We start from the raw sequence: 12,357 nt of genomic DNA on the forward strand, positions 1-12,357 counted from the left end.
CAGGACCAAAGGCTACGCTTTTCAGCTTCCATTTCTACCAGAATAGGCTACGCTTTCAGTGCTACTGCATCACCTGTAAAGCGTAGCCACATTGTATACTATGGCTACTCTTTATAAGTGTAGCCTTAGGTCCTTCAATTTTTTTTGAATACTATAGCTACTGTATATAAGTGTAGCCTTAGCTCTCTTATTTTTTTATATATATAATATTCACAACTAGAAAATGGATTAATACAGACAGATTTACAGACGGATTTAATCTTTATTACAGATGGATTTTTGGTTACCGACGAAATTACCGACGGATTTTGTCCCTCTGTAAAAGCCCCGTCGGAAATTATTTACCGACGGATTTTTTTTCCGTCGGAAAATTATAGACGGATTTTTACCAGTTATCGACGGATTTTCCCTCTGTAAATTTTCTATCCATTTTCCAAAGGCGACGAACTTTCCGATGGATTTTCCGTCTGTAATTACAGACAGATTTTCCGATGGATTTTTTGTCTGTAATTACAGATGGATTTTCAGATGGATTTTCCGTCTGTAATTACAAACGGATTTTCCGTCTATAATTTGAACCTTGAAAAATTATCTCACACTATAATTACAAACAGAAAATCCGTCTGTAAATCCGTCGATAAAGTAAAATAGAAATTTTTTAAAATTTTTCCATTGCAAAATGAATACTTTAGGTTTATTTTTTAAATTTCCTCCATCAAACACACTGTAAATTGAAAAAAAAAGAGGCCAAAAATCATATAGATAAACATAATATTCATTACATGATACCTATAAAATTGGATGTTATTTTTCAACATCATTGGCCGATATCTCACTATCTCAATAAAAAGATACCCAAAAAAATAAACCATTGACAGAACTATAACTATTTACATTACTCATTGACATTACTAGTTCCTTCATTTTCAACAATTTAAACAAACAAGATTTTATATTGATCCTATTCCTTTTAGATTGCATGACGGTGACTTGCTCAGAGCCATTGACAAATACACCTCCTGGATCTCCTTGTGGTTGTGTGGCCACTTCAAGTTAAACTCCACATCAGCATTGCAATATACAAGTTCTTCCTTTTGGTTTTCAAGCTAGCTGAGGAAATTGCAGCCAGTTTTTTGTTGAGTCGCAACCAGGTTCGCATTGTTGGAGCTAATGCAGCAAATCATCAACTAGAGAAAACCATTGTTCTCTTAAATTTGGTGTCTCAAGGAGTTAAGTTTGATGATACAACATCATTCTTGATATACAAGAAATTCTGGCACAAGGAAATTCTCACTGATGCTTCCCTTTTTGGCACAAGAAATTCTGGCACAAAGAGTCAATATTATTAACACAGAGAGAGTATTATTAACGCATCCGAATCTTAGTGATTAAATTAACGTGTTATGTACCTCCTCCAAAGGCTATATCAATTGATGGAATTCCCACATGCTGCACAAAAGGTTTATAATCTGATCCTCCACCACCTAATCTTCCAATCTTTCCATGTAAAGAAATAGTTCATGATTAGATTCAGGCCAAATCAAATGCAGAATTTTCACTACTCAGCAACAATTCAGCAAAGCTAGCAGCAGAAAATTCAATAATCACATATCTCCAATTTTAGAATTCAGATTTAGAATATAAAATTACAAAATTAGAGTCTACAACAGTAAAAGCTTCAAAATCAGCAAGGAATCCAAAACTTACAGAAGAAGTTCACATCAAAGGAGAAGGAGACTCATCAGATTTCAATTTTACATTTTAACCTCAACAACAAACAAAATCAATAGAGCTGGCAGATCGAGCAATAATTCAGCATTCATCTTTGTCTATTTATGCAGAAAACGAAGAAGCAACAGATTTGGCTGAAGAAGAAGAATTAGCTTTCAATTTTGAATTTCAACCAGTATAATCAAGAGTGATTTCAGTTCGAGTAGGATTCCAAAATTCAATTCCAAAACTGCAATCAAAATTAGCTCTCATTCCAGAACACACAAGAGAAGAACACCTTACTCGTTTACAAAGACTCCAACATTAAAACCAATATTCTTAACATATTACAAGCCCAAGATAGAAGAATAATGTATTACATCAATTTCTTAAACCTGCAAAATTTAGACCAACAATTGATAACTAAAAAAAGTTCTGAATAGGAAACAAAAAGACAGCACGATTTAAGGCAATAAATAGCTCTTACCATTCAAAAGACAAGTTTTCTCCCCGGTATCTTTGTACTGACGGAGACATTGGTTTAGACGGAAAAGATAAGGCAAGACAAGCACTAAAAGGATTGCAACAGAGTGACTGCCACACACAGAATCAGCTTTCAACCAAGCAATTGTGGCAACCTACAAGGGTTTTGGAAAATGGATCCCCTAATTAGAGAAGTCAATCAAGCATCTTGAGAGCCAAGAACAAAAGATACAAGTCTAGAAACTAAAAATTTTAACTGTTAATGAACAAGCTCTATGGAAAAAGAGAATGGTAAGAATGCTTAAATCTGTAGACAAATTACAAATATCAATATTATATAGAGTCCACAGTGCTGGTTTTTTTCTCGAGAATGAGCAAAAGCTTTTCTTTCATTAGACAGGAATAAACTAACTAATGCATGTGTTAAAACTCACCTGTATCATAAGCTCAACTAGTTCCTTCACGGATACTTCATTGTCTGGGTTTTCCACATTGAATATCTGTCCATTTGCTCTTTCAAGATTATCCTGTGACAAGTTGACATACACATTATCTGAAGCTCATGGCAACTCAGAAAGCCGGGTTAAGGAAGTCATGCAGTGATCCATTTCTATGAAACTCATAGACTAAGAGGTGCTGCCCATACTCTGAACAATAACCAATATAAATGGATGAATAGAAGAAAGAAAGAAAAAATTATATAACAGATACAATGAAGAAGAAAATAAAAAATAGAGAGAAGAGAATACCAGTTTCAGAGGCTAGGAGGAATAAGAGAATCAAGCATGGAAGTAAGAAGGAAGATTTTGCCATTCTGAAAGTAATTAGTTGTGGCTATGGTAAGAGTTTGAGTGAAGTGAAGAAAGATGAATGAAGATTGGGTAGTGTAAAGTGGATGGGATGGTGTTACTATATATATATAGTTAAGCTACAATTCATATCCAGAAAATTTGGAGAGGTAAGTTGTCTTCTCATAACTTTCTGTCTTTACATAAATTTGGAGAAGTAAGCTGTCTTTACAGAACTACTAAATAATTAATAAAAGAGAGAATATTTAAGATAAATAAGGATACAGAGACATAAGGAAGAATAGAAGCATCACCTATTAATAAAGAAAGAAGAAAACTCAGTGCCTTAGCTTTAAATTTTCTACTTTTGTATAGCTAATAACTAACTCGTAGATATGCCTTTTTGTCCCTCACTATGGATGCTCTTGTTAACAAAATTGAACTAAAAGGCTTACACACAATGCATTAAGAATCAAAATCAAGTAGGAATATAAAGGGAACCACGTGAGGGACATTATAGGTTGTGCTTGTCTTTTAGGAGCCAAAAAGAAAATAATAATAATAATAATAATAATAAAAGTTTATTATATATATATATATATATATATATAAAACACCCTTTTTCACCTAAGGCCTTTGTGAGTTCTCTGCAAAATAAATGAATATAGATAATAATTAAAAAAGAATAAAAGGATGCTGAAGATCAGAAGATAGAGATATGAATATACATACAGGAGTGTGGAGTCTCTAATGGATCCATTGAGATGAGCATGCAACTCCACCTTTGGCATTGACACCCACCACTCCATGTTCTTGTTTGTTAATTAGTGAATCTCACGACAAGAACAAGAATGGAGAGAATAATAAGTGAAAGTGTAGAAACAGATGGAGTAATATGTATATTGAAATAGGGGGCTAACACTATATATATTTAGAAAAGCATTAGTACTTTAGAACAAAGATTGACAACTATTGTACCTCTATTGGAATTGTAAACACACATGTTGATTTAGATAAATCAAATTCTTTTCGAAGAATTTCTCTGTACACAGAAGCCAATTCTTGAAGCTATATTCTTTAGCCTGCATGAATAAGCAAATAATATTTTGAAGTTTTGGCTAAAAATGAGATAAGTTTTGGCTAATTTTTAATATAAAGAAAATCAAAACAAACCGGATATTTCAACTGCTTAAGGAGCACTGTAGCTTCAGCTCTCTTTTGTATTGATTTAGAATTTGAAAATAGCTTCCTCTGCTTCCTCTGGTTAAATAAAGCAAATTATAGAGGTATAGAAGATCAAACTAAGTCACAAGAGTAACAAAATAGATAAATGCATCTAAGATGGCCCCAGGCTTGTTTTGCTTGATTGGCCCAAGTCCAAAGGATTGGCAAAGGTGAAGGAACAAAACCTGCAAGTTTTTTACTATTGTAGCCATTGCTTTCTCAGAGGCTAGCTTTCAATCCTGGAAAGATGAATCTCCATATGCCTAAGACAGAGAAGAACAAACGAAGATATTTCATCTATGACTTTGATTTATATGTTTGCGAAAGTAATCAAGGAATAGAATTACAAGCTATATCATCCAAACTAACCATTAAAATTGGCATTCCTCCAGTGTAAAACCTAACTGCATCTGCATAAGCTTCCGATTTGATGCACTTGTTAAGTCTATCAGACAGATCATATATGAACTATTCTTCAACAAGGATGAAAAATATGTGAGCCATATTTCTAGAACATATAATCATGCAATATTAGAAGTACAAAAAGTTGTATCACCAAGCTAAAATACATGGAAACATAAGTATTGCAGTGAAGAACAATGTGAAACCAGAAAAAGACACATGTAATAGCTCTAATACCTGAACTTTACGGAGAAGATTGCAAGTAGGATGCAGCTTCTCTATGTGCTCCCTTTTGTCAAAAAGAGAAGTGTTAACACTGTCACTCCTTGACTGCACAGACATTATCTGCAACAACCATGGAAAACACACATTCCTATCAAACTCAATTCGAATCGGATTGAGTAAACTATAGCTACAACTACCTTCTCAAGATGCTGCTCCATGTTTGTCTCCATCCTGGAAATGTTACTTTTCATCCTGTGTGATGAGAAACGTCATCAACTCCTACCTAAAGAGCCACACATATGTTTTTAGTTTTCACACTAAAACTAAGTACCTATTTATAGTATCAGTAGCACTGATGAACTTGTTATAGTTCTCGTAAACCAGCATTTGCAAGTCAGTGTCAAGATTCTTAATTTCAGCAGCCAGCTTGACGTGGCGCTGAAGCAGCCCTTCCAAATTGGACTTGTGAACCTTCACGAAATTCCCCAATTTAACGATTCCAAATCAGAACCGAACAAACAGAAAACAATCACAACAAAATGCGAAGAGACTTGGAGGGAGGTTACCATGAGGTTCATGTAGTGATCGGGATCAAAGGAGTTGGAGTTGATATCGCCGAGTGAGGCGTGCTTGGCGGAGTCTGTGCCGGTGGACATGGCAAATTCTGGAGAGTAGAAACTCTGAAAGTTAAAAACTATAGAAAGCAATGGCCTACCATGAATTTTAGGTCAAAAAAGCTTCGATTGCAGAAAATAATTCATCAAAATTAGAGTAAACCCGCAGATTCAAACAAAGCACAAAAGCAGAGTATGATAAACCTAAAACTGGCACAGAAAAATTGAGCCCTAAGATTTATCACGAAGAACAGAATCACAAAATCAGCATATATATATATACCTGAAATTTGAGATGGTTACAAGAAGAACTGAGAGAGCGAGTTGAGATTAGATAAAAGAGGCGCCAGAGGGAGCAGATGCGATGAAAGCGGCGGCAGAGAGCGCTCTACGACCATGGGAGTAGATGCGACGACAGCGGTGGCGGAGGGATCTCGTGCGATGCAAGGAATGATAGAGAGAGACGCAACGGCTCGGCAGCAGCAGTGGCGGAAGAAGCAGAAGTAGCAGCCACAGAGAGAAGAACTAGCTCGTGCTATGGAGAGAAGAAGAACTGAAGAAGCTCGTGTTTCATTTGGAAGAAGCTCCTCTTTCATTTAGGTTTAATTCAATATTTCCGACGGAAAATTTTAAATTACAGACGGATTTTCCGTCTATAATAATTTAATAAAATGCAGCATTTTGTCTCTTTAATTACAGATGGATTTTCTGTCTGTAACAAACTTTTACGAAAAAAATTAATTTTACCGACAGAATTATCGACGGATTTTTTTTCCGTCTGTAATTTATACTAATTCATTTTTTTTATTTTTCGACAAAAAATTCCTCTGAAATTCCGTCTTTATTTCCGTGGGATAAAATCCGTCCGAAATATCCATCTGTAATAACTAGTTTTCTAGTAGTGATTCTAATAATTATTAATACAACATAATATTTACTTATTTAGTAATATGATTACATGTATAATAATTCTGTATTTTTAATTAAATGAGTTAAATATTATAAAATAAAAAATACATAATTATACTAAATAATTTCTTTAAATAATAAAAATTATCTCTAACCAAAATATATTTATAATAATGATCCAAAAATACTAGAATGAAATTAATTATGAATATTCATACATCTCACACTTAGAATTTACTACTAATACTCTACAAAAAATATATCCTATATAAATATCTTCTATTAAAAGTCATTAGTCAACTAACCATACATGTATTCATTCCTAACATTACTCTATCTTAGCCAATAAACCACAATAATAATTAGCTTAATCTTCGTTATTATCCTGCATAATTATATAGAAAAGTAGTTAGAAAAATATTCATAATTAAAAAATCAAAATCAAAACTATCAATGACTGATATCATTAATTCTTTCTGTACCTTGTACAAGTTTCACCGATGCATAATAGTGTTTCGCAAATCTAAATTTAGAATTCAAAAATAAAAAAGCATAAGCTATAACTCATAAAATAAAAAAGCTATAAAATCAGAAATAACCAAGTCATACTATATTTGTTGTGTTATGTCATATATACCAAGTCATTCCATGTTTCTAGTTCATGGTGAAAAGGAAATAACCAAAAATAACAATATAACTTTCAGCCACACAGCAAACAGAAGTGCAGAAAATAAGAAATACAACAACTAGAATTGTACAAACAAATTTCAGCTATAGGAATACAACTTTGTTAAGTGTTAATAAAGCCAACAACATATGAATTCTAGCCATAGCAATTAATGTAAATGCAAGCAACACAAAACTATTCCAATATCACCCATGAGACTATAGCATCTGCCCCCTTAAAATACCAACATACCAGGAAATTTCATCTCCCCTTGCGTATCTTCCCGTGTGGTCCTTCAAGAGTTTTTCAAGTGCTAAAACAAAAGTAGTAATAGCAAGATAGCATTAGAATATGCCCCAAAAAAATAGAAATGCATATTTGAAGCCTTTAGTGTATAAGCAAGTTAATCAAACATCACCTGTGAAGCCCTTTCTAAAGACACCTTATACCCAAGGAAGTTTCCGTCAGGGCCGACTTTTTTCCTGATATAATTCTGCAAATAACAGTGAACATAGTGTGTAAAGTATAAGCTGAAACATTTAGGAACAACAGCTTCATTCATAATAGAAAATCAGGAACCAAATGCACACCAGAAAGCTTATATTTTGAAGAGACTGTATGGATGAGAAAATGATGTGGGTAGCTTGTGGATGAGATGACATGATTAGAACTTAGAGGGCAACGCATTCATTAGAGTTTGCAACCACTAACTGACACAGAGCAGGTGTACCTGAAAATTGATTGTTCTTTTGTGAATATCACTAGGCAGCAAAAGGTGTTGAGGATACTTATCGTCCAGATACTGCATAGATACAAAACAACAATATGAATGAGGGAAACAAAGGGGGAAGGGGTACAGAAAAAAAGCATTTAGATATGAAGTTGGAGGGATGACCATAATAATGGCTAAGGAGTCAGCAAGCACAAGATCGTTATCCACCAGAACCGGCACGAAACCAACAGGGTTGAGCTTGAGGAATTTTGAACATGATCAAATAAAATATTGAATAAACACTAATCATACTGCACATGTAAAATAGTCTTTCCTTACAAAATTCATATCTACAAAGAACTAGAAATTCAGGGAAGACTACAATTTTGACCCCTGAAATAGACTTTCCTTACAAAATAACCATTTCAAGTTTTCAATTTGACAAACTGAATCCAAGAGAGCATATCATTACTTGTTATTTATAGTTTTTGTTAGCAGAAGATTAGGGATTAAGTAGTGAGGATCTTGAGTAAAATAAAAGGAAGGGAACAAACAGGGATGAAATTGCTCTCCCTTCAAGAGATTGACAGCTACATAGTCATATTTTAGGCCTGAAATGAATGAAAATCACAATCATATTCAGAGGAAGAAAGAAGCAAGGAAATTATCACAGAAACACAAAACTATTCCAACATCACCCATGAGACTATAGCAACCAAATAATCAAGGTTTGGGTTGGTTACTCAAGAGCATTAAGAAGAAGAAGGAGAAGTGGAAAATGGAAATTACGAGTTACTAAAATCACTAAACCATATAAAGAGATAGGGGATGTAACTAACATCAAATTGAGAGCTTTCAGTTCATACTTAAAACACAGATCTAATTTCTGATACTCACTTTAGTAGGCATAACCCTTCCCTTTTCTTTACGAAACTGATTATACACAATTACTTATACAATTCATAACAACAGTTTCAAAATTCAAATAAAAAAAAAGAAAAACTCGCAAAATCCTCAACATGCCAAGAAGGGAAAAAACAGTGGGGAAAAAAACACAAAAACAGAAAGAGGAAAGCAAAGTAAGGACGTAGCATGGAAGACTTCAAATGCATGTAAGAACTAGAAAAGGAAAAATTAAGGGAGAAAAAGATTAAGGTTTGCCACCAACCTTAATCCTCTCTTGTTCTTCTTACGGGAGACAGTGACAGAATCACCAAGAGCACCAGCTTTCCCACAAACAGTGACAAGCATACACAAACCCAGAATCAATCTTATTCCTTTTTGTATGGATTAAGAAACTACCAGCTTCCTTTTAATAACTGTTCAGCTGAAATCTCCACATGGAACTTCATCAATATTCCACTCTTATGCAAAATTAGTTATGTGCTTACCCTTTGGTCCTTTACTAAGTACATAACATCTTAAAATATGATGATTAAATGTATGCCAAAGACCAACTTTGAAGCATTTCAAAAATGGTAGAATAGAAAGAATCAATGTCAAAGATCCCTATACATATTCTGCCAACAAATAAATATTTATTCACCATTTTTTATATGATTTTTTAAAAACCGGCTACTGATTTAGTACACTTTAGAAAAACAGCAAGCAGTAACCAATTTAGAAAAATTATATAAAATTCATCTTTGGTTAGATTCTCCTAAAGTTTGGTGTGATTGAACCAGACTTACCCATCTTTTACCCAGTTTAAGTCTCAGAGCATTTTCACTTCTCTAAAAAAAGTTATGCCTCTCGAAATATGGTTTTATTTTAAGGAAAGGGTGCTGTCGTAGTAGTGAACAGCCCTGCTTCTAGAAGACACAACTTTCTCTATAAAATTTGAATTACTCTGAAATTTGGACATAAAATACTAGACATCCTACTGTTTCATTCCTCTTTGGTTTCACCTCCAAAGTGTTTCAGAGTATTAAGATATGTGGTTTTGAAGTTGCTGTTCCAGAATTCGTACAACATTGTTTCTGCAGAAAATGACCAGTTTCTAAAAATCATATCTCCCAAACCACACATCGAAAAATTCTAAAATTTTAGGAGAATAATCTAGACATCTTTAGGTTTCATAGAAAAATAATTTCACTCATTTTGAGTGGGTATATTGCTCCCAGTTTTGTTCACAAATTGCTGCCCAAAACTGCATAATTCTGCAACATGTAACCTCGGGTTTTAAGAGGTCAAAAATTGATTCCTAGATTTTCACTTACTCTAACCTTGCATTCTAACTTTCTTTTACCTATTGTAACTTGTTGGAAAGATTAAATCAGCCCCAAGTGCTTAGGATTAATAAATCACCATTTTTTGTCACTTTTCACATTTAAGCATACTCATATGAAATCAACAATTTCTACACTAATAGACAAATAGACATATACCTTAACAAAAACATTCCCTCTGCCACTTTTTCTCACATCAGGATCGCAATGAGATCACATGACCCTTATCACTTTTCCATGTAGTAAAGAATGATTCTTCAACTTAATTGCATGACTTGCTATTCATGAAAATCAAAGACAACGAATTAAATTAAGGGTGTGTGTGGTTCAAAGATTAAATTTTATTCCTAAGAATATTATTCCTAGGAATATAATGCCTAGGAATAAAATTACTTGGAATATAAGATTCCCATGTTTGTTTATAAAACTTGATGCATTGGAATATTATATAATAATCCTAGAAATGACTAAATTTTTGTTTGGTTGAGTTTAAATTTCTTAGTCATATTATGTAATATGTCAAAATTATCCTTATTCATTCAAATTAAAATATTAATGACTAAAATTAAATATAAAGCTAATTAAATATTATTATTTTTTACATTATTTTTTTAATTTAAAAAATATATCTAATAATAAATTTACTAAAATATCCCTAATAATAAATATGTTTAGATAAAATTATTATTGATTCTAATTTTTTTTGAAATTTACTAAAATACCCCTAATATCAAATATCTTTAGTTAAATTGTTTATTGGTTCTAATTTTTTTAAATTTAATAAAATACCCTTAATATCAAATATGTTCAAATAAAATTATTATTGATTCTATTTTTTTAAAATTTACTTAAATACCCCAATATCAAATATGTTTAACTAAAATTATTATTGATTCTAAATTTTTTTAAAATTTACTTAAATACCCCAATATCAAATATGTTTAACTAAAATTATTATTGATTCAATTTTTTTTAAATTTACTAAAATATTCTATTATTAATTTTAATTTTTTTAAATTTACTAAAATACCTCCAATATCAAATATCTTTAGTTAAATTATTATTGATTCTAAATTTCACTTAATAACAATATGTTTAATTAAAATTATTATTTTTTTACATGTTGAATTTACAAAAATACTTCTAATAAAAAATTTACTAAAATACCCTTAATAAAAATATGTTTAGTTAAAATTATTATCGATTCTAATATTTTCAAATTTACTAAAATACTCCTAATAACAAATATCTTTAATTAAAATTAACATTATCACAATTAAATTTACTAAAAAAGCATTACTATTATGCAAATGAAAGTTACAAAGAAGTCTCAAAAGTAAAAATTACTAGCACTAGTAAGCATACATGCACAACTCTTATACAAGAATACAAACACATCAACAAAATGAAATCAATATTACAACCTCACATAGAAAAATTATTTCAATTATTGAGTGTGATGTCTTCTCCTCCATTGGTTCCACATTTCTTGTGCAAGTTGATCTCTCCATCTACCCCAACATAGATTGGTTTATTTCACAAGATTCTTTTGGAGCCCAACTGTGGTCAGACTTCAACAAAAGCAATCTTCAAATCTCCGTTCTTAGTTACAATCATCAGGCTTGTATCACATTGAATAGCAGCTCCATCTATGGTTCTTTTGCTAATCATCCTTGGCACCAAAATGCTCAGAAGAAACCAGACACCAAAATGATCTCCAACATGGTTAGAGAAAATAACAATGACTTCACCATAAAGGCATTCATTTGTATGTAAGCCAGAGGTAGCTCCTCTGCATCCATAAAGGCATGACAACAGACCAAGTGTTATGGGAACCAATTTCTTTACCTTTTCATTATCTCTCTTTATGTACCTGCATAACAGATAGGAAAAATGTAACAAGCAGAAGATTTGTCTGTGCATCATTTGTTAAAAGAAATACAACTTTCCTCTATGCATATATCAATGTGATGGGAAATTTAACTGACACATACATAATGGCAAAAGAACTGCTTAAGAACAGGAGCAATTGTCATAATATTGGAACAGGAAAAACCTTGGAAACAGAAAACCTCTAATCAAACAATCTTGATGAAAAATAGAGGTATAAAAGGGAAACACACTTCAAAGAACAAGATTTTTCCATTTGAATTTTAAATGATGGGAAAAAAAAGAGAGAAAGATAGAAAAGGAAAAAGAAATGCTTGTTCCAGACATAATCATCCTAGAAAAAGGAAGCAACAGTTCGGAGGAAAGGAAAAAAAAATAGCAAACATGTTCTTTCAATTACCTCCTGCAATTCAAATATCAACATCTCGTCGATGAGAGCCTTCACGTTAAACAAACAACTACAATGAAACTAACCAAATAACAAGCCTGACCAAACACATTATCT

General features: G+C 32.4%; 1 protein-coding gene across 16 annotated transcripts; it reads right to left on the reverse strand.

The window, feature by feature from the left end:
* Positions 1 to 731: 731 nt before the first annotated feature.
* On the reverse strand, positions 732 to 6,050 carry LOC112797122 (vacuolar protein sorting-associated protein 51 homolog). Of its 16 annotated transcripts, none has more exons than XM_072235820.1 (16): positions 5,730 to 6,050; positions 5,399 to 5,496; positions 5,164 to 5,303; positions 5,030 to 5,084; positions 4,845 to 4,952; positions 4,575 to 4,673; positions 4,391 to 4,468; positions 4,155 to 4,241; positions 3,960 to 4,063; positions 3,714 to 3,814; positions 3,609 to 3,628; positions 2,943 to 3,007; positions 2,628 to 2,720; positions 2,198 to 2,348; positions 1,410 to 1,497; positions 732 to 1,323 (listed from the first exon to the last, which is right to left on the reverse strand). In XM_072235820.1, the coding sequence occupies exons 2-7, from the start codon at positions 5,486 to 5,488 to the stop codon at positions 4,439 to 4,441; spliced, it is 522 nt and encodes a 173-aa protein (XP_072091921.1). In that variant the 5' UTR covers positions 5,489 to 5,496; positions 5,730 to 6,050; the 3' UTR covers positions 732 to 1,323; positions 1,410 to 1,497; positions 2,198 to 2,348; positions 2,628 to 2,720; positions 2,943 to 3,007; positions 3,609 to 3,628; positions 3,714 to 3,814; positions 3,960 to 4,063; positions 4,155 to 4,241; positions 4,391 to 4,438. The 16 variants fall into 16 exon arrangements, with proteins under 16 accessions (XP_072091921.1, XP_072091918.1, XP_072091916.1 ...); XM_072235817.1 differs by having other exon boundaries at positions 2,628 to 2,840; XM_072235815.1 differs by having other exon boundaries at positions 2,628 to 2,840; positions 2,943 to 3,295.
* Between the last annotated feature and the right edge of the window lie 6,307 nt (positions 6,051 to 12,357).

This window comes from Arachis hypogaea, chromosome 4 (assembly GCF_003086295.3).
Source record: "Arachis hypogaea cultivar Tifrunner chromosome 4, arahy.Tifrunner.gnm2.J5K5, whole genome shotgun sequence".
NCBI lineage: Eukaryota > Viridiplantae > Streptophyta > Magnoliopsida > Fabales > Fabaceae > Arachis > Arachis hypogaea.

Bases quoted from the DNA above. Each gene is read 5' to 3' on its own strand.
- LOC112797122 (XM_072235819.1), bottom strand. From the start codon at position 5,488: ATGTCCACCGGCACAGACTCCGCCAAGCACGCCTCACTCGGCGATATC. The intron at 4,674-4,844 runs GTATTAGAGCTA...GTTGAAGAATAG, and splicing joins ATCTTCTCCGTAAAGTTCAG to TTCATATATGATCTGTCTGA. The intron at 4,469-4,574 runs GTTAGTTTGGAT...TCTCTGTCTTAG, and splicing joins GAGGAATGCCAATTTTAATG to GCATATGGAGATTCATCTTT.